Source organism: Pantherophis guttatus, chromosome 8 (genome assembly GCF_059756535.1).
Source record: "Pantherophis guttatus breed Tessera chromosome 8, ASM5975653v1, whole genome shotgun sequence".
Lineage (NCBI taxonomy): Eukaryota > Metazoa > Chordata > Lepidosauria > Squamata > Colubridae > Pantherophis > Pantherophis guttatus.
Genome location: NC_142070.1, coordinates 44,186,599 through 44,211,892, shown reverse-complemented (window position 1 = coordinate 44,211,892; position 25,294 = coordinate 44,186,599). Strand labels below are relative to the sequence as shown.

General features: G+C 35.8%; 1 protein-coding gene across 11 annotated transcripts in view; it reads right to left on the bottom strand.

The window, feature by feature from the left end:
* The window catches only part of SORBS2 (sorbin and SH3 domain containing 2), a 209,857-nt gene that overhangs the window by 93,894 nt on the left and 90,669 nt on the right, over window positions 1-25,294 (bottom strand). For 5 of the 11 annotated variants that reach the window (XM_087874682.1, XM_087874683.1, XM_087874685.1 and 2 more), the window contains 2 exons: window positions 14,071-14,120; window positions 3,705-3,731 (listed from right to left, as the gene is read on the bottom strand). In XM_087874682.1, the coding sequence (XP_087730808.1) occupies window positions 3,705-3,731; window positions 14,071-14,080 (37 nt within the window). In that variant the 5' untranslated portion in view covers window positions 14,081-14,120. Of the gene's footprint in view, window positions 1-3,704; window positions 3,732-6,540; window positions 6,634-6,786; window positions 6,896-14,070; window positions 14,121-25,294 lie in introns of all 11 variants that reach the window. The other 6 variants (XM_087874688.1, XM_060686785.2, XM_060686786.2 and 3 more) reach the window with 3 other exon arrangements.

The window sequence follows — 25,294 nt, the reverse complement described above, 5'->3', positions numbered from 1 at the left end:
TTCTAATTTTTTAAAGGAAAAAAAGATCTCTCTGTATAGAAGTGGTGGCACCAATGTGAAAAATGAAAGGATATAAATACATATGAATCAGCATCATAGGACAGACTTTTATTATGAAGAACAATGAGGAGGTGATGTTGAGTTCACCACCATTGTTCAGCTGAGACAAATGACTGTTTTGTCAAGCAGCATCCATAAAACAAAATGGCATAGATGACAGTATGAATATAAAATATAAAATGATACATGTATCATTATTTGTCCTTCTTTGTCCGTCCCCCCCCCCCATGAATGTCCTGACTCTGACTTTTCATAATAGTCTTTCTCAGTGGCATCTCTGCCAGTTCATTTTATAACTTGACAAAGAACAAAGCCTTTATCTGGAAGTGGGAAATCCATGTTCCATTTATAATCCTGAAATCCCATCACTTGGTATTGAGGAAATCATTAGGGCTCAGTTAAAGAGATGTCAAGAGACCTATCATATGCTTTGAAATAAAGAAATTAGAAGTGTTCAGGGAAAATGACAACCATTTGATTTTTTTTCTCCTTTATGAAGAAATTTCTAAAGTGGAAAATGGAATGTTCCTACACTTTGGGCACATTCAGACAGCTGGCTTAATGGGTTGTTGTTCAGGCTATGAGTCCGTTCAAAGTATGCCAGCCTAAATTCATAGCTCATCACTGTTCAACCTCATTAACAGTGCCAGTGAATGGACTTTCTCTTAAGAGTGGTCTGTGTAAAAAAGATAACGTGCTAAATGTCCTTGCCAACAAAAAATTAATCACTTTTCTAATGGAGAATGGGAATAAGGCAAATGGCTAGATCAGTGGATTTAATCATCTAGGAGGACCTGATCTAAGGTAGGTTGGGGCTTTCCATTTCAAATGATATGACCCATCCTATGAATCACCTGAAATGGCTGATCTACAATGGTGATACAATGAAAGCCTTCTAGTGGGCTAAAGGTGGGAGCAGTCCCTGTAAAACCAGAAAGGTTTTATTTTCCTGTTTTAGTGGAAATTGCCAGCCTCCCACCTGGCATGGAGTACCTGTAGCACCTGATGCAGAGAGGTGGGTGATAGAAGCTTGGACATCCTATCACTCTACTTCAGTATTTCTTGGCAACTTTAAGGCAGGTGGCTTGGAGCCTGGCTAGGGAATTTTGGGAGTAGAAGTCCACCCTTCTTAAAGTTGCCAAGGTTGAGAAACATTACTCTACATTGCCATAAATCAGATGGTTCAAATCATTCACAGGGTGGGGTGGAGTTGATGAGCAGGATGTTTGGAAGACTGCTTCTAGTGATGGTAGCTCAGTGTTAACTCACTGTCCTTGCCCTGTTGGAAAAAAAATGCCTTGCCAAAAAAGCAAGGGGTTTGGGGTAATGCAGGCATACCACCAGAAAAAAAAATCATAACTTGTAAAAGCAAGTTTCCCAGCCCTTCTTGTCATCATCATGGTTGACATCAAACTGCCACACACACTTTGTATGTATCTCAGGCTTGGGTCACAAGATGGAAAACACCAATTTCACACTGGATCAGAAATCTCTGAAGTCTGATGGTCTCTACCATGAACTGGGGATTAGAAGAAGGCTTCATCAGGAAGGAATAGCCTTAAACATTAGTTATAGCAGCACCACTCAGAAGAAGATAGGGCAATGTGTGCCATAGTTAGTCTGGTATGATGGCAGTTCCCAATGACTAAAGGGTCTACTTTTCGGTTGGTAACTGTCTGAAGGACAAACAAGATAAATGGATCTTTTGCAATAGTTATTTGGTAGCTTTCATTACTAATTTAAGAGCTGTGGTGCAGTGCTCTCACTGCTCACTCCAGGAGTTCAATTGTGAGCAGCTCAAGGTTGACTCAGCCTTCCATCCTTCTGTGGTCAAAATGAGGACCCAGCTTGTTGGGGGCAATATCCTGGCTCTATATATCACTTAGAGAGGGCTGTAAAGAACTATGCAGTGATATATAAGTTTAAGGGCTAGTGCTACATTTAAATCTATCTTTGTGGTGAGTATAAAGAATACAGAAAAATGCTACATTATTGACTTGGAGAAGATAACGGTACAGAAGACCCAAATTAAATGCACAGCTTCCTCTAGAGGGCAAGAACAGTAATAAATAAAATATATATATATAGGGTTGGTGGAGTTTTTTATTTATTACTGTTCTATAGTTATTTATTTATTTATTTATTTATTTATTTATTTATTTATTTATTTTATTTTATTTTATTTTATTTTATTTTATTTTATTTTATTTTATTTTATTTTATTCGGCTTATATGCTGCCCTATCTCACAATGGACTCAGGGCGGCTCACAACAATAAAACACAAGCCACAATAAAAATAAAGACTAAAATCTAAAATTAACCCATTAAAACCCTTAAAACCCCATCATCAGACCAGGTCAAGGGATTTGAAAAGCCAGGTTTTTAATTCCTGGTGGAAGGTGCGAAGGTCGGGCGCTAGTCGGAACTCCAAGGGGAGTTGATTCCAGAGGGTGGGCGCCCCAACCGAGAAGGCTCTACTTCTGGGGGCCACCAGCCGCGACTGTCTAGCCGACGGCACCCTGAGTAAGCCCTCTCTATGGGCGCGAACCGGGCGATGGGATGTTGTTGCTGGCTGTAGGTGGTCCGCCAAATATCCTGGTCCTAAGCCATATAGGGCTTTATAGGTCAACACCAGCACCTTGAATCTCACCCGGAGGGCAACCGGTAGCCAATGCAAACCGCGCAGGAGGGGTGTAACATGGGAGTATCGGGATTCTCCCATCACAACCCGCGCGGCTGCATTTTGCACCAGCTGAAGCCTCCGAGTGGTCCTCAAGGGCAGCCCCATGTAGAGAGTGTTGCAGTAGTCAATCCGTGAGGTGACCAGCGCATGAGTAACTGTGCGTAGGGCATCTCGGTCCAAGTAGGGACGCAACTGGCGCACCAGACGTATATAGTTTATATCTAAATAAGTCTAGGACAATGGCAGTTTCTAAAGGCAAAATCCTAAAGTTGCTTATTTTAAAAGTCTGTATCTTCAATTATAAGAAATTTTTTGAGAGTTTTTGCTAAAAATAAAACAGTCACCTTCGAAACCAATGCAATTCTTTTTTGCTTTATACTGTTTTCTAATAACAAAAATGTATCGGCTATTTTGTGTTGGAATTACTGGCTACATTCACATGACATTTTGGTCCAGGATTAATTTACCCAACTTCATTTACTCAATGAATCCAATTTTGTGGTCTGATACATTAGCTAAAATGTGGTCAGTAAATGTTGTGGATCAATGTGCTGTGTAAATGTAGAGTCCTCCTTGATGAGTTGACTGGATCTAAACAAGCCACTCAGTATTAGAAGGAAAAGTTTTCGTACTATAAAATGGAATGCTTACACATTCCCAAGGTTTTTTTGTCCATGGTAAATTCATTCTCAACTTTAGTAAGATTTATAGGAAAACAGCATTAGATTAAAAGTATGCCTTGCTTATTCCATATATATATACAACATACAGTACAAATTTTGTAATGATACAAAAATGAAAACTTGTGCATTGTGTCAACACAAATCCTGGCCTTCTGTACTATCCTAGCAGAAGTATGTTAGTCATGGCACGTCAATGAAATGCCATGACAGACATTTTGCTATGGATGCCTATACAAACACATGCAATATTTTCGTTAATTTATTTTTAAAAAATTACCTGAGTCTGGTGAATGGGAATCAAGTCCTAGAAAGAGTAAATACTAAAGTTAATATATGGGAAGTTTGATTAGGATTCTTACAACTTGTTTTAGTCTCTGAAATTCAGGGAAGTTTACTTACCAAACGTACACTTTAAAAAATATTATAATTTGAAATATCTATTTTGGGAACAATGTTCGCTGAACTCAGTGAGTTGTACATGAAAATAACCAGTACAATATAACTTCTTTTGATGATTTTTATTTTTGCTTGGTCCAAACTTGGTTCATATATATCCTAATCCACTTGTCAGTTCACATACAAAACTGAGCCATCAACCAAGGTTTAACTACCTCCATTGTGGCAGGAGTAATAATATTGATGTCTGTCTAAAAAATTACCCATTACTCCTACGATATTTTAAACACTAATATTTATTATACTTCTATTTCAAAATCCAAACTACAAAAAAAAAAAAAAAGTACATGAGATCCAGCAATGTTTTGAGGGACACTCATGAAAAACAAAAGAATAAATGATCCAGAACAATGTTTATCAAACCTCAGCAACTTATCAGCCAGAGAATTCTGGGAGTTGAAGTCTATACATCTTAAAGTTGCTGAGTTCGAGAAATGCTGAAAAAGTTGCTGAGGTTGAGAAACGCTGAGCTAGAAGCTCTTTCCATTTTCATTGACAGTATTTTGGCAAGATCACACTTAATCTGTAATATCTTTCTCTGTATAAATCATTTTATTTTAATTTAAAAATTAACAGCATGATTATTCAAAAGATGTATTTAAAACATTTGACAGATAATTTAGTAATCAAATTAAAAAAAGCCACAATAGCTGTGGAAATTAACCCCTCTAAAGCAGCTGAACAATAAGGCTTATGTACTAAAAGCATTGTGTTTTCTCAATGCTATAATGTCTTTAGCACACACTGATTTATTGGAATTACTCTTCCCTTCTGGTGCCTATGCACAGTTTAAGACACTACAAGAACAGTAACTCAATACTTGTGGCCCTATTCAATTATACTCAGAATTACAATTAATCTTCTAATATGATTCATCTCATATAATTCATCTGATTAAATTCTCTGGGCTACTATCAAATGCATTTATTTTTTTAAAAAAGCATTTAACTCAGGATTGTTTCTGAATGTTTGTAACAAAATGACTCCACATATGGCTTTTGCCATTTTGCTCTCACATTTTTTTCATTTTTCATTTTTAAATGTTGACAGTTTTGTGACAACATTTGGCTAAGGGTTGGATTTAATTGCTAAAAGCTGTTAATATCTGAAATCTAGTTTATGATTTCTATCAGCCAGAGGAAAAACCTTTCAATCCAATGTTCTAAAGGGCACTGAGAAAATGACAAATGTTACACTGTTTTCAGCTAGGTGAAATTGTTGAAGCCTGAAAGCTACTTCCTAGTTTTGCCCTATTATCTTCTACTCTTTTTCAATAAGGAATTGCAAACAGTGTGCTTTTTACCTGAGCAAAGATAAATTATAAAGTAGAAAAAAAATAAAGACAGCATTTTACTTCAGCACACAAATTTGGAGAGGGGGCATGTTACTAATTTGGTACAGTTGACCTTAAACCAGTTTGTTTATTAAAATATTACAATGCCCTTGTTTTTCTATTGTCATGGGCAATACTGGATCCTGGCATGGGTAAATGGCATGGGTTTCTCTTTTTGCCTGAGTGGGAGATCCTCACAGAAGTCTAATTAGAGACTCTGCTAGCATAATTCCTTAAAATTGCTTGGGGCAAAGCAGAATTACAGTTCAATCAATGGTTCAGCATGATTAGTAAGTATCATTGCTGAACTGCTTCTGTTGAAGATTCAAGGAAGCCTCTACATTACAGATGTTCAACCTATGGCCTTAGTACCTCACACGAGCCATCAAAATAGCATATGTGCAGTTCACAGCCCTTACCAAAGTTGTAGTAGAATTGAATGTTTAATAATATAAAGAATCATTATCTATAATGGAATAATTGATAATAACTGAATTCAGTTCATTTTGTTTAATAGATGTAGTCCTTATTTAATGACTGCCTTGATTAGTGACCATTTGCAGTTGTGACTGTGATAAAAAATTAACTTTGCAACCAATCCCTGCATTTATGATTTTCAAAGGTCTGTAAAGCAAAGGAAAGCTAAAGGAAGAGAGTAAACACAGTAGCAGTTTCACTTAGTGACTGCTTTGCTTAACAACTGAGTTGCCAGTCCAGTTGTGGTTGCTGAACAAAGACTATTTGTATTAATTACATCTAATTTTCATTTAAATATAATCAAATGTCACATTTATTCTGGACATTTGTGCTTGCTTTTATTTCTGGCTAACATTTATTTTCTGAAATAACAGTCTACCTTTGAGTAAAGTAGGTCAATCCAGAATTTCTTTTCATTGTTTAGATGTGTGGATGGTGCATATTCTCATGTGCTCAAAGACTAATATTTCGTATAAATACTTGGAATGTATACAAGCTCTAGTACTATGTTTAGGACTACATTAAAACATCTGTGCTTCTGGTTTATCTCTATTCTGTATTTCCTATACCAGTGATAGCCTGAAGTTTCATATATTTGCAATACAAATGTCACAATTCTTTGTCATTATATATGCTAGTAGGTGCTAAGTCTAAAATATATATATCAGACTGCTTAGTATTAATAATTAGAACAAACACACTAAACAATGATTAAATGACAGGCTCATCACAATAATAATTGTGAGGATCTGTGATTACCATTTTCAATATTCAGTTCTAACACACAACTGTATAAAAGACAACACAATGATACTGAAGTGTGGCATTCCATGGTTAACAGCTATACCTGCGGTCAAAAGGTTTGGAGAACTTTGAACTCTCTTCACCGCTGTTAATTTGACAGACATGGCAGCACGTTTGCGAGCACACCCACCACTATCTGAAAGCAGAAAAGGACACAGGCACAAGCCCACGACGTAGAACGCAAGCACATGCAATGTACAAAGTGAGGATTACTGAGATATGTAAATGTGGACATAAATCCATGCAGTTAGAATTTGTGGTTGATCCCTAGATACTTGTACATACGTACCAAAAGGTTGAGGAAGCTGTTGTTAATTAATACTGCCATTCCAAAGAATACACCAGCCAAAGAGATTTAGCATGTGCTTTCCAGTATTTGAAAAATCACTTGGGTGTACCTAACTCACCACAAAAATAAAAAGACTAAAATGCAGGATTAAAAATAACACATCAAAATAAGAAACTAATCATAACTCAGAACTAGAAAGTAGTATGTGGCCATCACTGAATATCTTATTAATTGCCCAGAGTTATTGTGTGACAGGCTAGGTGGCTAATAAATTTTACAAATAAAAAAAACCAAGTAAGTATAATATTGATTCAGATTATTAAAATGATAATCTGAACTATTTACTGAAGGCAGAAATACATGGACAAGTAATATTTTGCCTTCATCTAACAATCTTCCTGTTCCATCAGAAAGAAAAAAGAAGCCATTTAACATTAATTTCCCTTTTGGTGGTTGGGAGGGGGCATACTTGGTATTTATACATAGAAGAATTACAAGGGACAAGGTGAAAATGGGTACAGCTGCTTTTTTAATCCCCCCCCCTGGATTTTTGGAAACAAGTTTAGGTTTTCTCATTTTAAGAAAAACACAGCTTATTTTAGAAACACTACAACCTTTGCCTAAATTGCGAGAAACAGTTATGACTCTGGGCTGCTGCAAATTCTGAAGGGCTGTAACTATTCCTAATTTACAGTACTTTATGGGGGATGTGATAATGCTAGAATTTGGATGTGAGCAAATGCCCCTTTAGTTCTTCTTCAGAAAGTGCAATGAAATTTCTCACCAGGGATTATGAACTACTTAACAGAAACAAATGTGGCAGAAAGTGCTGGCTGTAATTGGAGAAACTGTGGGAAAGAATTTTCCCAGTCAAAATTTACTGGAGGATTTATGCATGGAAAGATTTTTTTAATCTTGGAGATTTTGCATTTACAAACTGACTTTAAATCTTGAACTTAACTCCCCTCCCCCTCCCCCTTTTGGGAACTATTATTTCCCCCACCCACCCATCCCAAAAAATTAAGCAGTTGATCAGTTTAAACAGGCATACAAAAGCATAGTTGTCAATCTGCCTGCTGTTTATTTAGATGCTGGCATAAGTTTTAAAAGACCTAAAGATGAGTTGAAAATAATAGAAACCTTCAAACTAAGAATGATCAGGTAACACTAGCAAAGAACATGCCAACACATCTTGAATAAAATTTTATGACTTAATATAAAAGAAAAGGGGCGAGGAAGAGTCCAGTGAGGAAAGTAAATCAAAGCAACAGACCAATCCTAGCTACATTATTATCCTCAGTCAACTTGGAATTTAGGGCATATTGCCCAATATGATATTGTATGACTTATTCTGGTGTCCTTCAGGCATGTACCTGAAGGCTGCATTTGTACAAGAAAGCTATAATTGTACAACAATTACAATTCACCTGCCAGAGTAGTCCAACAAATCTAGATCACTGCTCTAATAAGATCCTTTTCTTCCCTTCCAAGTTAATTTCATTTTTTTAATTCTGTCAATTCTTGTGTATATTTGCTTTGCTTTAGGTGAACAAAAATAAACAGGAAACTCATCCCATGTGCCTGAAATGCAGGAATGTTTCATTTATTGCAAGGAACTTTGTGAGTTGTAAAATCAGGATTGGCAGTGTCCTTCCCTCTGTGTTGGCTTAGCCCACTAGGGAAGAATATAATTCTAGAAATGGTAGAGTTAGAAAACTTTCTTAGAGAGGGCAGTAAAGGACTGTGGAGCGGTATATAAGTCTAAATACTATTGTTATTGCTATTATACCGGTATGTAGTATAGGCATTCAAACCCATTTGACATTTTGATCTAGGGTCTTTTGCATGCATAGTCCTTTTTTTGTAGAAACACAAAGAGTGAACCAGGACATCTAACCACAGGTGGACTTATATTTTGTATGCTTGGTGATTTTATTACAAGGACAAATTCTGAATTTAATTTGCAATGATTAGAAATATATTACAAATACTCTGTGATTTGGAACTTGTGCTTCCCATATACTTCATGGTAAAACCAACAGCTGGATTACTCAGCCATTAATAGTGCATACGGAGAAGATAATTGCATGGGGCATGGCTACTGCATTTAAAAGAAATCCAGTTTGGTTGATTAAATTGTTTATATGATGGCATGCAAACATTCAAAATCAAAGAAAGCCTAGAAGATTCTGATTATCCATCCCAGGAAAGAATAAAATAGCAGGTATTGGAAATAATAATTCTGAGTGTCTAGGACATGCTATCCTAAGCTTAGGAACTGTTCTCAAAACAAACTGTTTATTCAGCATTGCATATAACATGTAGCTTATTTTGATGTGTTTTGAGAGCATAGACGATAAATGGTAACAATTCTGCATGATGTTGATTTAATATTAACAAAGTTAAACCTCATATATTTTTGCACTCTCCAAGGACTGTAATTGTTTTTAACCAGGTTTGTATTTATGTCTTTCATTTATTATAAAGCAGTTGGGTTATTAAATCATTTTTAACTGAGATGCATTTATCACAATATTATGCTTGTACATTCGTGCCTAAAATTTATGGAGGGACACTAAAAATCCATTTAAGCAAATTAACTTTGGGCCATTCATTATCTATGTGAGAAAAAGGGTTGCATATACACAGTCTGCCCAAATTATTTGAAATGTTATGTTCTTAGAAGGAATTTGGATAAGTGGAAAGCTTGGTCTACCCAGCCACTTAAATCCACTTTAAATTAATGCACTTGGATTTAAACTGTTTAATCTCATTAAAGTTAAAGACAAGAATTCTTTCTATGTCTGGTGAGAGAATGTTTATTTATAGATTGTGGATGTGTGTTATCTCTGCTGTGCAAGTAGCATTCTAGGGATTTTTAAAATCAGCTTTTAAAATCTCTAAGAGTGGTTTGTTCTACTATGGAATGGAAGAAGCAATTATGTACAGTTTTTTAATGAATAAAATATTTTTGTTCTGGAATCCAGAGAAAGGAGGCTGAATTCTCAAATTTTTGCTAATTGGTTGAGGAATTCAGATCTGCAATTGAATAATTTACATTAAGCCTTTTTGGGATATTCCTTGAGTATGCATAAATAGTTGATAATTATTTTATATAAAATAACTATTTTAGAATCAAATTATTGATATGCCTATAGTGTTTGTAAAATACAATGATTCAAAAAAGTATCTATCCATAAAAAATGAATATGATTCACCTACTTGATAAATCTGGATATACAGCTGTGCATGAATCTTGCTTTGATCATAACATTGTATATTACCCACTGTACACATTTTATCCTGGGCAATAGGAAAAGTGAGTGTTTCATTCTGCCTTAAATGAACAGTAACAGGCTTGCTCAGGTGCTTCGTAACTGGAGCAACAGCTCAAATAAAGGTTGGCATATGCTGAAAAGATGTTAGATGCTAGGTCAATGTTTAATGATAATGGCACTGAAATCAAACCACCTGAATGTTATTGGACTGGGTGTGTCAAATTTTTCAGCTTTCAATTTCCAAACATCAGGGGTGCTCAAAAGTTGTGACATGCCTTGGTGAATGTAAAGATAGTTTGTTTACTTTAATATAATTTAGATGTGCTTGGTAAGAACCGGTAGTAAAACTGGCAGGAGGCTCCGCCCACCGATGTCATCATAGGCGATCTGCGCATACGCAGAAGCTTGGCGCACATGTTACCCTGTTGCGAACCGGTAGTAAAGATAAGTAGAACCCACCCCTGACTTGGTTACAAATTTATTATTTTCTTTCCACTTCTCCTTACTGACTGTGATAGAGAGGAGAGCAAAAAGAGCTATGCTTTGTGGGAGGGGGTTATGGCCAGGATATTTGGATCTATTCTCTGCAGTGATCTATATAGTCCCGTCAAAATTTACTTCTGGCAGCTGATAGAGATCAGATTCTTGAAAGAGTTCTTTAGAGAGGCAAGAAACTGACCATTTATTCTCTTTGCTGGTTTTATGATTAGATTAAAACAATGTTTCTCAGCCTTGGCAGCTTGAAGATATGTGGACTTCAACTCCCAGAATTCCTCAGCCAACCTTGCTGGGTTCTGGGAGTTGAACTCCACGCATCTTCAAGCTACCAAGATTGAGAAACATTGCATTAGATTATTAAATTATGTTTGATATTGTTTGTACTGCATTATTATTCACTTAAGTTGCAGAATTTATACTATCCAGAATAAAGGTACATGGGTATAAAAAAAGGATGTATGTGGACTTCTGGTTGACGTGGTGGCAAGAATGGCTTGAAAAATAGCGGGCTCCACCAAGCCCCACAAAATCCAGCCGGCAACTGCTGTGGGGAGAATCTATGGGGTCAAAGCTGCCTTGTAGGGGCGGCGAAAAAAGGAGAGGCGCTTCGTGGACCATGGCGAACTCACAATTTCCTCATTAGGTCCAAAGCAAGCTCTCTTGATTGGCAGCAGGGACAATGGCCATTTTTGGCTAGTTACAAGCTGGGACAACCGGGACTATAAGATTTCTGCTGGAGTGGTCCTGGACAGAGCATTGAAGCTGGGTGAGATAACTTCCAACTCCTACTCTAAAGACTTAAGTACAAGAATTTCAAAAAATAATCTCCAAGTGTTAAAGAAGCGGCGATTAAACACACGGAGAAGACTAAAGACCGAAAATTAAGAGGCGAAAGAAATGCCCAAAGGAAGCTTTAAAATATAGAAAGCCTGGAAAAAAGCTTAAACAATCTGAAAGGTGATTTTTGGGAGAAAATGTCTTTCTTATTTGTATCTTTAAACCCCCTGGACTTATTGGATAATCAGCTGTTGTTGACATACTGTTTAATGTTGGAATTTGGAGCAGGAGAGCCATCTACTGGAAGAAGAGAAGCACTACAGTATGAGAACTTTTAATGAAAGTAAGGAATGTCTAATACACATAACAGTAGAAAGTAAACAACACCTGGAAGACGGCTTGACCTTGATTCTTTTAGAAGACGATTGGATATTTTGAAATACTTAGTGAGTTTCTTTTCTTTTTTGAAGATTTTTAAGATGAACTAAATTGCAAATTTAAATTGCAAATAACTAAACTCTATTGAAACTGGTTATTGGATTGTGGATTTGAAAGATTGGAGGAAACCTAGTAGATTAATTTGGATTTGGATTATTATTGCTATTTGATAGAACACTCTACGAGGCCAAAGAAGAAAGGTGATAGAAGAAAAGAGAAAAGAAGAAAAATAAAACTTTAAAATTTGGACAATTGGGAAGACAAATAACTGGAAAATCAAAAGGCTATAAAATACTAAAGAACTTTAAAGATTATAAATTTAGGGGATTTGGAGGTTTAACTATGGGATTGACTAAATCTTATTAATAACAGGCTCTGTTGGAGCTTTTAAATATTGAGATGTTGGAACCATAGAGGTATATTGAGTAATTTTTATCAAATTGTTACACAATGGATTACCAGGGGATATAAAGAAATAATTTTGATGCTCAAAAGCATGCTTTAAACAATCAAGAACAATAAGGAGACAAGGCGATTGTCTAAAAATAAAGAAATTAGAGTAGAAGCCGCTCAACAACTGGGGGAAAAAGATGAACATGATATTCAGAAAATAGATGAGAAATTAGAAGAAGCAGTGGAAGAGAAAAATCAAAATGAGATGCAAGAAGACAAAGATAATGAAGAGAAAGGATTGATAAGTAGGAATCAAACAGATAATTCCTTAAAAGTTTATAATAAAACAGAGGAAAAAAAAGAAAAGTTTCTTCAAAAAAGAAAAAGAAAAAAAGAGGAAGATTTATGGATGGGTGCCCAAATGGTACAGCAGAAAGAGACAAAGGGCAACCTGAAGGGAATACTCAGTGGGTATAAAAATATCAAAAAAAGTTATAAAATTCCAAGAGAGAGAAATAAAAGGGTGATTAAAAAGTCAACAAATTATGGTACTTCAAAAAGGGTTAAGAGGTGATGGATAGTGATAAAATATATTAATAAAATGAAAAAGTAAAAAATACAAATTGGGAAAATAGTAGCATATATACTAACAGATAATAGAATTTATTATAATTAAAAATAAACTAAGGTTAGAAGGTGGAAGTTTAGGATTAGGTAATCTAATTGTATTATTAATATTAACAGTGTGTTAAAATATATTGTGAATTTAAACTTTTAAGGATTAGAATTTGTGGAGATTTTAAGATATAATCCCGGGATTGATTAAATTTTGTTAATATTTGGCCTTATTAGTAGTTCTAGATATTTGGGATATTGAAAGTATGGTGGAATAATGAGTTTAAAAATATTAAATATTAGTGACAGTAGAGGATAACAAATACATGGTGCAAAGAAATGTTATTTAGGAATAAATGAATTAATGGGGGGAAATGATAAGAGAATTATAAAGAGAAAATGGTATTGTTGAAGTTGGAAGATTAGGATTATGCATTATTATTGTATAATAATAATTATATTGTTAGCATTGCTTAAAAAGGACATTGACCCAGTCAATACACTGTCCACAAAATATGTATGGTGTGAAAGGAAAACTGCAAATGAAACATAAATTTTTAAAAAATGTATGTGGTCATCAGTAGCCATCACAGAAATTGCTATCTGACAGGTTTTAATTTTTCTTTTCTTTTCTTGACCCTGTAATCCCTTTATTCAGAGTCTGGGTGACGGAATGGAGCTGAACATTTACTGGGCCGGATAGCCTTCCTGACGCCTACATGGAGATCACAGCAGCTATTTTGTCTTTGTGCCCTGAGAGAGAAACATCTGTTGATGCCTAGGATTGAGCTCTCAACCTTCCAAATGGGAGGCAAACACCTTCACCACTAGACCATCATGATGCTCAAGAGGTTTTAAATATAATTTTCCAAAATGCAATAATGTAAGGCATATATAATTTAACTCACATCTATAAATATAAAATACTCCAGTAGATGAATTTAAACAAAATAAGTAAGCAATAATTAAATCATTGTAAAAGTAAATGGTTCGCCATTAAAGAAAAAAACCTATCTTGATTTATGCCACTGTGCATGGATATGTTCTTTGCCCCAATATATTTTACTAAATATCTGAAAATATATTGAAATGAAATGCAGATGCTTATTTACATATGCATGTATAAATGCATATATTTGTACATAACAGTGTGTCTAGAGAAATATACATCAGAACTTCATATGCACACATATAAGAAAGAAAAAATATTAGCAAAAAGTTCTTCAAAACATCTGTAACTTGCATTAAACAATATGGTCATTTTTTGCACCATGAAAATGCATACCTGTGTTCATTGTGATTCTGGGAGGTTTGCTACTGAAGTCTTCAGCTTGCCTAGAGAAAATAAAGGCAATCTGTTCATTATCACAATGCAATAGAACATGAGATAAAGATCTTTTGAGTAAGCAGAGAAGAAAATAAAATAGTGGTATTGAGGTTGTATGTGTTTCAAAAATGATTTCTTTCAGGAGGAGCAAAAAGAAATTATTTTAGATGCAGTGGGTGGCTGAAGACTGCTAGAAGGTGTCTGTTCTTTCTTTGTACAATCTCCTCCTCGTGGTCTCTAGTCTTCCTAACTTCTCACCCTTCAATTTAATTTAAAGAGAAAATTTCATGAGGGAACTGCTCCCATTTGGGCTTTTTCAAATCAAAAGCATCAGCAGCAGGGAGGCTGCAGAGAGATGGGGTTATTGGCTACATAAAAACCACAACACCAGCATTGTTCCCCACTTTTGAACAGAAATTAAGCCACCCAAATCACAAAAAAGAATTTGAAAGAAATGAACAGTCTAAATGATGAAGGGGAAAAAAAAGACTTTGGGCACAGTGGTGGAAGCTGGAGAACAATTTCAGATGATTAATTCCATACCATTTTCCCCATTAGTTCTGTGCTGTATCTGAACACACTTATTAGAGAAGGGAAATAACACTCAGAAATCTGTTTAGGATTGTCTATGTCCAAATACACATCCCTAAACAAACTTAAATTCTTTTTAAAGCAAGTATTGCTGTGGTGATAGACATAATGTTTGTCTGTCTATGCATCCATTTTAAGATGGCAGCTACACTCTTTTTTACGTTTTCTTACAAAGATTCAATTTGGACTGTTGCAATATTTCCAGGATCAGACTCAATAAGATTAGCAATAGTTAAAGATTTAACTATATATTCTTTTATTTACAATAGGCATTCTATATTCACTGAATATTCACAGATAGAAGCAAAGGAAAGGGTGTAGGTAGCTCCTTATATATACAATGGGTGGAGCTATATGTGGGAGTGGTGAATTATGAATACATTAAGAAGTGAAGAATAAATTAACCCCTGATACCCTGTTTGTACACTATTTACACATTAGAGAATAAGGCATTTACATCTGACAAATCCCCCTCTAAATGCCGATTCGTTATACAACACCAGTTACACTCAGATTCAGGACAATACAAAACATACAACTTAGAGGTTAAATATTTGTGCTGCTTAGAAGGTAAAGGCTTTGTCAATATATCAGCTAATTGTTCTGAAGTGTCGCAATGCACTGCTTTAATAAATCCATCCTGAGATAATTGTCTCACATGTTTAAATTTTATATCTATATGTCTGGACCTTTGTCCAATGGCATCAGATCTAGATATTTCAATAGCTGCTTTATTGTCTTCATGCATAACAAAAGGCAAAGCAGGCTTTTTCCAGACATCTGAAATTAAATCATTAAACCATACAAGGTTATTTGCGGCTTTGGATAAACAAACATATTCCGCTTCTGTCGTTGAAGTGGCCACTAGTTCTTGTTTACCAGTGTACCAGTAAACTGGACAGTCATTTAAGAGAAATACATAACCAGATGTACTTTTTCTGCATGAGATGTCTCCAGCCCAATCTGCATCTGCATAACACGTAAGCTTTGGTTCTTTATTATCATTAGGTTCTAACATTAAACAAAAGTCTAGTGTACTTTTTAGATATCTTAAAATTCTTTTAACAGCTTCCCAGTGATACATTGTTGGTTTGCTGACATACCTGGATAATAAATTGAGTGGTAAAGCGATATCTGGTCTAGTCCAATTAGATATATAAAGGAGTGAACCTATGATTGATCTATAAAATGTGTTGTCCTTGAACTCGGGAGAAGGTTCATCAGTATTTCTTAGAAAGTCAGTTTGCATAGGGGTATCACAAGGTTTGGCATTGTTTAAGTTGCATTTATTTAAAAGTTCTATGATCTTATCTCTCTGGGTAAGTTTGAATCCCCTTTTTGTCTTATTAATTTGGACACCAAGGTATTTGTTTACCTTGCCTAAAGATTTCAATGAGAAATGCTCATTTAATTTAGTTACAAAAGTTTCTCTTCTCTCTTTATGTTTTCCTATGTATAAAATGTCATCCACCTAAATCAATACAAATTCAATGTAATCATCACCCCTCTTGACAAAGAAACAATTATCAGCAGTGGTAGCGTTGAAGTCCATGGTTTTAAGTACTTTTACTAAACAATCATACCACCGTTTACCAGATTGTTTTAGCCCGTATAAACTCTTGTTTAACAACCAAGTCTCATTTCTGTTTGTGTATTGACTGTGAGGTGCTCTTACGTATATTTCTTTATCTAGTTTTGCGTGTAGGTACGCAGTCTGTATGTCATATTGGAATACATCAAGATTGAGTGCTGATGCTACCACTAGAGCTGTTTTGACACTCTCTGTTCTTACAGTGGGGGAATACGTGTCAGTATAGTCCTCCGGATATTTCTGTGCATAACCCTGTGCAACTAATCTAGCTTTGTATAGAGTATTTCCTCCCTCTAAATTCTTGATTTTATATATCCACCTGGTACCAATAATTGTCTTATCTTTAGGTGCAATTGCAGGTGTAAATACATTTAATCCTTGTAAACTTTCCATCTCTTTCTTCATTGCTAATTCCCATTTTTCTTTTTCTTCGCGAGGAAGTTTTAACACTTCCTCATATGTATTGGGTGTTGTTGATTCACCATCCATGTGCATTACATAATCCTTGTATTTATTTGGCATTTGATTTCTGGTGTTTCTAATGATTTTTTCGGGTTTACTATCGTTATCATGCAAATATCTTGCTTCCTTTTTTGTTAGTGTGTCTGTCTTTATTTTGTGTTGGCTATTTGTCCAAGTCTTGGTTTTGTTTTTATATTTGTTGATATTTTGCTTTTCTATAGTCCCTTTCTCATGAGGTTTTGTATCTTCATATTTATTTGGGAATATTTCATTAAGATGTAATTTAGACCAGTTGGCTTGTTCATGGAACACAGCTGTTCTGGAGACTATAAATTTGTTGTTACTATCAATGAATCTGTATCCTTTAGTGCCAGTCTCATATCCCATAAATCTGAGTCTTCTGGACACATTTTCTCCCTTTCTTCTTAATTGTTTAGGTATGTGTACGTCTGCTGTGACTCCAAATATATGCATGTGTGCTAATTTTGGTTTTCTATTATACATCACTTCATATGGTGTCTTATTTACAATGCTGGACCATGTTCTATTTTGTGTGTAATTTGAATAATGTAAGGCTTCTGACCAGAATTGTTTGCTTAAGCCAGCATCTTCCAATGTGCATCTAATCATGGTTTGTAATGTGGAATTTTTTCTCTCTGCAATCCCGTTTTGGAACGCAGAAAATGGACTAGATGTGTAATGTAACATTCCTTTGTCTTTTAACCATTGGGAGAATTCTTTAGACATGAATTCGCATCCTCTGTCTGTCATAATTTGTTTTATTTTGATGTTGTGTTGTGTTTCTATGCGTTTGTAAAATTCTTTAAATTTTTGAAATGTTTCATCTTTGTGTTTTAATGTATAAACAAATCCATAGCGGCTATAATCGTCCACTATTGTCAGGAAGTAACGTTTTCTATAAGTGATTGATGGAGTTAATGGACCAACTAAGTCCATGTGTACTAAATCAAAAATTTTGTTAGTTGATCTAGTAGATTTTCTAGGCCTGGGACTAGTTTTTAGTTTTGTAGATTTACATACTGAGCATTCCAGATAATTTTCACAATTTTTTATTTTAACACCTTCTGCGTGTTCAGTCATTTTTTGTACTACAGGAAAACTGGCATGTCCTAACTTCCTATGTAAGATGTGAGCACACTCATCATGAATTGGTTTACCTATTTTTGGCTTCTTATCGTTGTGTGCATCTGTGTGATCATGAGATATTTTACATTCATCATTGTCACTGTTGCTAACATTCTCATCATCTATTTCAATACAATCTTCCATATTTGAATCAATGTTATGTAACCACTTTTCTTTTGTTATCAGATAAGGTAGGCCTCCTTTAACCACCACAGTGCCTACATTTATTTTATTCTTTTCAAAAGTTGCCTTTCCTTTTGAAAAGACAATGTTAATGTCAGAATCTCTGCTTAGTTTTATGGCACTTAATATGTTATGAGGTATTTCAGGTATTAGTAATACCCCCTCTATTTTTCCTAGACCAGGCAAGGTTACATTTCCTCTACCTAATACTTGAACCTTTTCTTGGTTAGCTACCTTAATTACAAATTTATCTTCTGCAAATGAAGACAATATACTTTTGTTATTGGTGGTGTGATTAGTTGCTCCAGAATCAATAAGCCAATTATTGTTCTCACTTTGCTGTGTGTTAGTGTTGTCTTGTTTATTTAATCCATTCAGTGAACCAGATTTTCTATCCTTTGAATTGTCTCTGCCCCCTCTATTCTCTCTGTGATTTGGTGGGCTCCTATATCTATGCCTTTCTATGGAAGGCTGTCTATAATCGTATTTGTTTCTGTATTCTGATCTATATCTTTCTTTTAAAAACTTTGGGCAATCTCTTCTATTGTGTTCCCTGGATCCACAATTATGACATTTAAATGTTCCACTATATTTTTCTTGGAAAGCTACTTTCCTATATGGTTTGTGTTCTGTGTGATTGTTAGAACGATTCCTTCTTGAATTATCTTCTGTTATCAATTTGTTGGATAGACTTTCTACGGACAAATATCCTAGATTGATTGTGTCTAAATGTGACATAAAATTGTCCCATGATGGATCAAGTGAGTTGATAATAACACTTTTCATTGTTTGGTCTGAAATCACCTCCCCCCTCAAATGCAGTTCAGCTCTTATTTTGTTCAAAGATATTAAATGTTCACTTATGGAAACCCCTGGTTTTACCCTAGACGAAAAGAAGTCTTTAGACATCCTTGTGGTGGTAGCTACACTGTCACTGTGAAACAAATTAAACATGCATTGAATAATTTCTGAAACAGTCAAATTTGGCTTAATGCTGTGATACATTGCAGGAGACACACTAGATATTATTAAGAAAAAAGCTCTATGGTGTAAACAATCTATTTTTAGAGTCCAAGGTCTTTTTGGGGGACTAGTGATAAAAAACAGTAAGTTTTCCTTCATAAAGACAACCTGGAGCTGCTGATACCATTCTTGTAAATTAATGCCATCAACCCTTAGTTTTGGGAAGTCACTGGGTAAATTTCCGACATTATTGGGTCCATTACTTACAACCTGAGGTAGTCCGTGGTCTCGTAAATGCAGAAAATTGCAAAACGGCGTGGGGATGCTCGCTACGAGTCTGCATGGTCTTCTCTCCAGTTCATGTCTTCCCGGACCGTCAGCGTAGTTTCGCGCATGCGCGTTGTTCATTTCTTCTTCGGTGTCGTCGTGGAAGGTTCTCCCCATTGCGGCTTGCTCGCTCTGCTCCTCTTCAGACGAGTCGGTCTCTGGTTCGACTTTGGGAATCCTGACGACGGTGGCTGCTCTTCCTCTTCTATTGAGAGCGTTGGTGCTTGCTTCGGTCTGCGGCGTAGGGCGGTATCGGCAGGGCTCTCTGGGTTCGGGTGTCAGCGCTCTTGTAGTCAGGATGGGAGCGGGCAGGTCTTGAGGCATTGGCTTGCTCGCTCGTTTCTTCGGCATCTTTTTAGTAATTTTCAGTTTTGGCCCAAATGCAGCAAAGAGCGTTTTCATTGCTGATTTTATTTGGTGTTTTGTTGGATCTTCCTCACTTTCTGGTTCTGATTCTTCTGAGGTGTTTGAATCTTCTTTTTCGTTTTCGTTGTCTGATAACATTTTTCGCGCCAGAAATTTTGAATTGAGTTTGCTGATTGGCTCTGCTTCGCTCATCTTGGAGGTCTGTTGAAACCAAGATGGCTGCCATTCAAATTTTCGCGCGGGATCATCGTTTTTCTTCTTTGTAATGATTTTCTCCGCAATCATATCACTCACTACTTTTGGGTCTTTAGGCTTTTCATTTGTGATGTTTTTCTCTCTCGCTGCTCCGCTGTTCTTCAGCATATCTTGGAGGTTCGCGATGAGGCTTTCATCACTCTTCTGGCTTTTTAATAGTTTTAATATCTCTGACCTGAGTTCGTTATTCTCTATTTCGATTTCCTCCTGGTCATCAATTATTTCTTCGTCTTCAGTGGTGTATTCTTCGGACTCTCTCGAAATTGCGTTTGTGGATTCGTTGATTATTTCTTGTTCCATTTCCATTTCTTTGCTGTAGGCCCTGGTGTTGGGCCTATCTTTCTTAGACATTTTAAAGTTTTTTATTGAGTCAATTAACCATCCTCTGCTACCAGTTTGTTGCAATATTTCCAGGATCAGACTCAATAAGATTAGCAATAGTTAAAGATTTAACTATATATTCTTTTATTTACAATAGGCATTCTATATTCACTGAATATTCACAGATAGAAGCAAAGGAAAGGGTGTAGGTAGCTCCTTATATATACAATGGGTGGAGCTATATGTGGGAGTGGTGAATTATGAATACATTAAGAAGTGAAGAATAAATTAACCCCTGATACCCTGTTTGTACACTATTTACACATTAGAGAATAAGGCATTTACATCTGACATGGACCTTTTGCGTGCCTGTAGCCTGCAAAAAAATTCCAAGATATTTAAAGGACTGAACCTATTAAATAACATTGCTAATAACCTGCTAATTCACCATCCATGTTTCTATCTAGGGGAATCATTTTGAGAAAAATGTATTTTTTATTTTTTGAAATAAATATGTTATTATCAGGGCAATAGGAAATAGTTGAGGTTAATGCCCTCCTCAGTCCAGTAGGTGAAGATGTGATAATCACTACATCATCAGACTATAAAAATAAAACAATAGGTCTGCCAGTCCAAATAATGTTCAGGATTTGTGAGTTTTTGTACCATATTATAAAGATTAAGTAGAAAAGGAGCTAAAATACACAGCTGTTAAACATTCTGGGAACTAGGCAGCGCAGCAGAAAGCTGACTTTGTTTGGATGTGGGTATTATTGTGTAACAATATAATAAGACCCAGCAGACGCCATACAATGGACGGGTCTTCAATTTGTCCCATAATGGTTCTCTAGAATCAGACTCAAGAGCTGTTTCGAGTTACTGAGCTCTTCTGGAGACTGGTAGGTATTTTGATGCCTAGATCAAGTGACTTCAAATATATCTTTTGAACTTTTCTTTTCTTCTTTTTCAGTAAAGTTTTGTACTTCCTTTTTTGTTTTTCATGAAGAAATTCGAGAATAATAGGCAGTTGTTATTCTTATACAACCCAGGGGTTTTTCATTGTTTTTTTGCACATTTCTCATCCAACCATGATTTGGATCTTGTTTTTTTATTGTTAGAACCCCATTTGGTTTTATAAATTAGTGCTTCTTTAAATGTGGTAATGAGTATACAATACGGTGTGTAAATGTACAGAAGGCAGAAACAGAGAAGTTTTCTTTTACAAATAGGGCCAGTAGGTGGTTTTACAAGATATAAAGCACATTTTCTTTCATGCACTCATGCACAATTCTGAATCTAGTTAATACATAGTTGTTTTCCTACTGACGCTGTGAGAATTAACTGCTGCTGAAGCAATGACTTCAACATAGTTAAAATCTCTGGGAATGAGGAATGCTGAATCAGGCCCCAGATGGAGTCTGCCAGATACTTAACATACACTGAAAGCAAATTATAAATACATTAATCCAAGAAGCTGGAAAGCTTTCAGGTTCTGTGGTATTTCTTTGAGGGACTTGATGCTCCATGGCATTCAAAATACATACAAATATATAAACAGGAAACACAGCATGAAATAGCATTAATGGTTTATCTATCTATCTATCTATCTATCTATCTATCTATCTATCTATCTATCTATCTGGATATATTAAAGATTACAGCCACGTAACTCGGTAAGTACTGTTTTATGTACTGCTTAAATATTCTCTCAACCACTAGGTCTTCTGATGTTCCAGTATGTTGCCCATTTTTGGGGGTGGGAAAAAAATCACCTCTATTTTTTTAAAATCCCAACAACCCAAAGAAAACAATTGAACCTAAACAAAAATTCAAATCACTTTAATAACACTGATAAAAAGGTTCTTTTCAGAAACCACTGAGCATAACAAGATGAATAATAAATTAAAGGACAATTGCAGGGATAAAGGGATTGACTTATCTTCTTGAAATTCTGAATAAAACCATCTTGCAATTAATGACTCAGAATTCTATGTGGATGATTCAAAGATTATACTGACTCCAGGTTGTTTTGTTCAGTTTCAATAAACTGGCTTTGGTTGTAACACTGGTTTTCAAAACAGCCCACAAATTATTCCTGAAAATGGCAGATTCCAGAAAGCATTGCTTGCTGCTATAGGAGACAGCATTTTCAAATGTTCTTATAGCCGGGAACTGAACAAACAGTAGCACTTGAAAGCAAACTGTACAATGCTACACTACACACTAAGCTTTAAAATGATATTCTGAGGCCAAAACTCTGCACAGAAATAGGTTAGCAGGATTTTTACTCAGAGCTTCAACTTGTTGTCATAAATATTAATAGCACCCATCTAGCCACTGCTTAAATTAGGGACTTCATCATATCTTGTAAAACAGAATGTAGCCATCAGATCCCAGTATAATAAATATACTGAATATAAGTAAAATAAAATGGGAAAAAACTTAAAGAGAGTTGGGGGAAATGATTTGCTGATATTGGAATGTAACATCAAAGAAACAGGCCAAGCCAAGAATCTGGGAGCAAGCCATTTTATAATGGCTTGCAAATTATTTCCCAAGGCAAACTAAAATAATCAGATTGGCCTGTGGATATTTTAGTCAACATAAAATCCTGAAGGGTCACAAATAATGTGAGATGTGTGTATGTTCTAATTTACCCCATTACTTTATAAAGTAATGGGGTAAATTATGATTTAATTTAAATATAATTTACCCCATAATTTAATCATGATTTAATTCTCTCAACCTCAATGCAGACTCTGGGGTACATCATGGAATGTTATCAAATATGAAAGCTCCTTCAATTATATACCACACACCAATAGTTCCAAGGCAGGCTAGACAGAGAAATAAGCCTGCCATCCCATCCTAACCTTACCAATGGAGATGCTGATTCCAGACTTAAAATTAAATTGTTGCTTCACTGGAATGACCCATGGTTTACATTTTATGAAAATACAAGTACAAGTGAATACTGCTAAGAATGTTTCCTTTCCATTTTGTCCTAAACCACTAAGATATCTTTATGTCACCAAGTGTGTCTCAAGTCACTGCATGACAAAGTCATCCTTAAAAGGTTTGGTGCTGTTATTTTCTTTTCACTAAAAGGCACGCTGTAATTGGTTGAAAAAACATCTGACCAGCAAAAGGTACTGTAACAATTTGATCCTTGACCTTCTGTACTAAAGCGGCAAATCCTGTCTCTTAATTTTTCCTCCCCCTCCCCTACTGTTGCCCTGTGCTCAAGATGTGCCTTAAACATCTTTAAGATTCAAAACATTTTTTTTTCTGAAAATGAAAACAGGTTCAAGTGTCAAATCAAAGACATCAAAAAAGGCATACAAGCTGACAGGTTAATGTATAAATTTAATGGGATGTTTTTATAGTTGCAAAGGCAGCCTTTTGCAAGATGTAATAATAAACAGGATACTTTGATACCTTCAGTTTACTCAACAAATTAAGGTTTATATAGCTATGCATTTTTATGGTTTCAAAATTAAATAAAAAGAAAGTGAATGTTGAATAAGAACTTTTCTTATGAAATTTGATTCATACAAAATGCTTGTTCATACTGCCATGTTTGTGTTCATTGCCCAAAATAAATTAGACAGCCCCCCCCTCCTCCTCCCTGTGAACAAGAAAGCAGTGTAGAATCCAAGCTATCTTTTAAAAGGGTCTGGCACATCCCCAGTGTCACCAATCAAGTAACCCCAGAACTCATTATGAGTTACAGTATGCACACACTCTAAAATAAAGGAAATAAAGACTTCATATTTCTAGAAAGACGTTTATGGTTTTATTTTAGAGATACAGTACAGTTGTTAAGTATTTTTCATCTGAAAAATGGTAGTGAACTGATATTTAGTGGAACTACTGGCGGATCTCTGAGGGCCAGATAACTGGCAGATAATTCACTTTTGATTCACAGCATGAAATGCATGCAATGGGGTCTTTTGAGCCTACAATGTATTAAAATGCTTTGTAGTGAGTTTTAATTGTCTAATGCCCCCTTCCAGGGGTTATTGTAAAGCCCTAGAGTGCTGCTATGTATAAGCTGTAATAGTTCCAGTGTTAAACAGAAAAGTCATTCTCAGTACTATGTTTTGGGTTTTGTTACCTGACAAACTGGTAGATGCCACAGGGCTTAGACTAGGTGCCTTGGTGATTAAATACTGATACCCTACTCAACATGCAAAGCTAATATGTGCCAAGTGGTTACCAGGAGCAAGTTTATGAGAATAAAAGATGGGTTGTTTATTCCAAATACTGTCAAGCAACAGAAACAGGAAGCACTTAGCTGCTGAAGTGAAACTGGGATAAGATCCAATTCTGACTTTATAGACATATAAACCGTTGCATGGGTGTGTCACTGTCCACAGCAACATTCTCAGAATTCTACTTCACTCTAGACATCTTAGTAGTGGAATATTACAGTTCTGAAAAGTTAAAGTTTATAATTAATCTCCGTACTTGTAAAGACTGCCCATGTCCCAAGTCAAATTTTACTTTAGAATCACCTCTTATATAGAAGTACCACATCTCTGATACAACAACAATTAGGCTAGATGATATGCTGTTTTAAATGTGGCAAGGACCACATTGGCAAGCACCATTGACCCTATTGCAGCTTCTGTGCCACAGGTCCTAGACTTCTTCCAGGATGGGCTGGATAGGGGCCTTTCGCACAATACCATCCACAGGCAGGGGGCGGCCCTCTCCATGTGTTGACTGGCGGGGAGCGGGGATCCCCGTCTCATCATCTGGTGATTTGACAATTCATCAAAGGGGCAGCTAATCAAGTCCACCTGTGGTCCATCGATATCCCACTTGGGATCTGATTCTGGTGCTGCAGGCACTTACATCAGCGCCTTTCGAGCCGCTAAGGACTGCTACTCTTCATTATATGACACTTAAAATCATCTTCCTGGTGGCCATAATGTCAGCCAGAAGTATTTCAGACCTAGCCGCTCTGTCTGT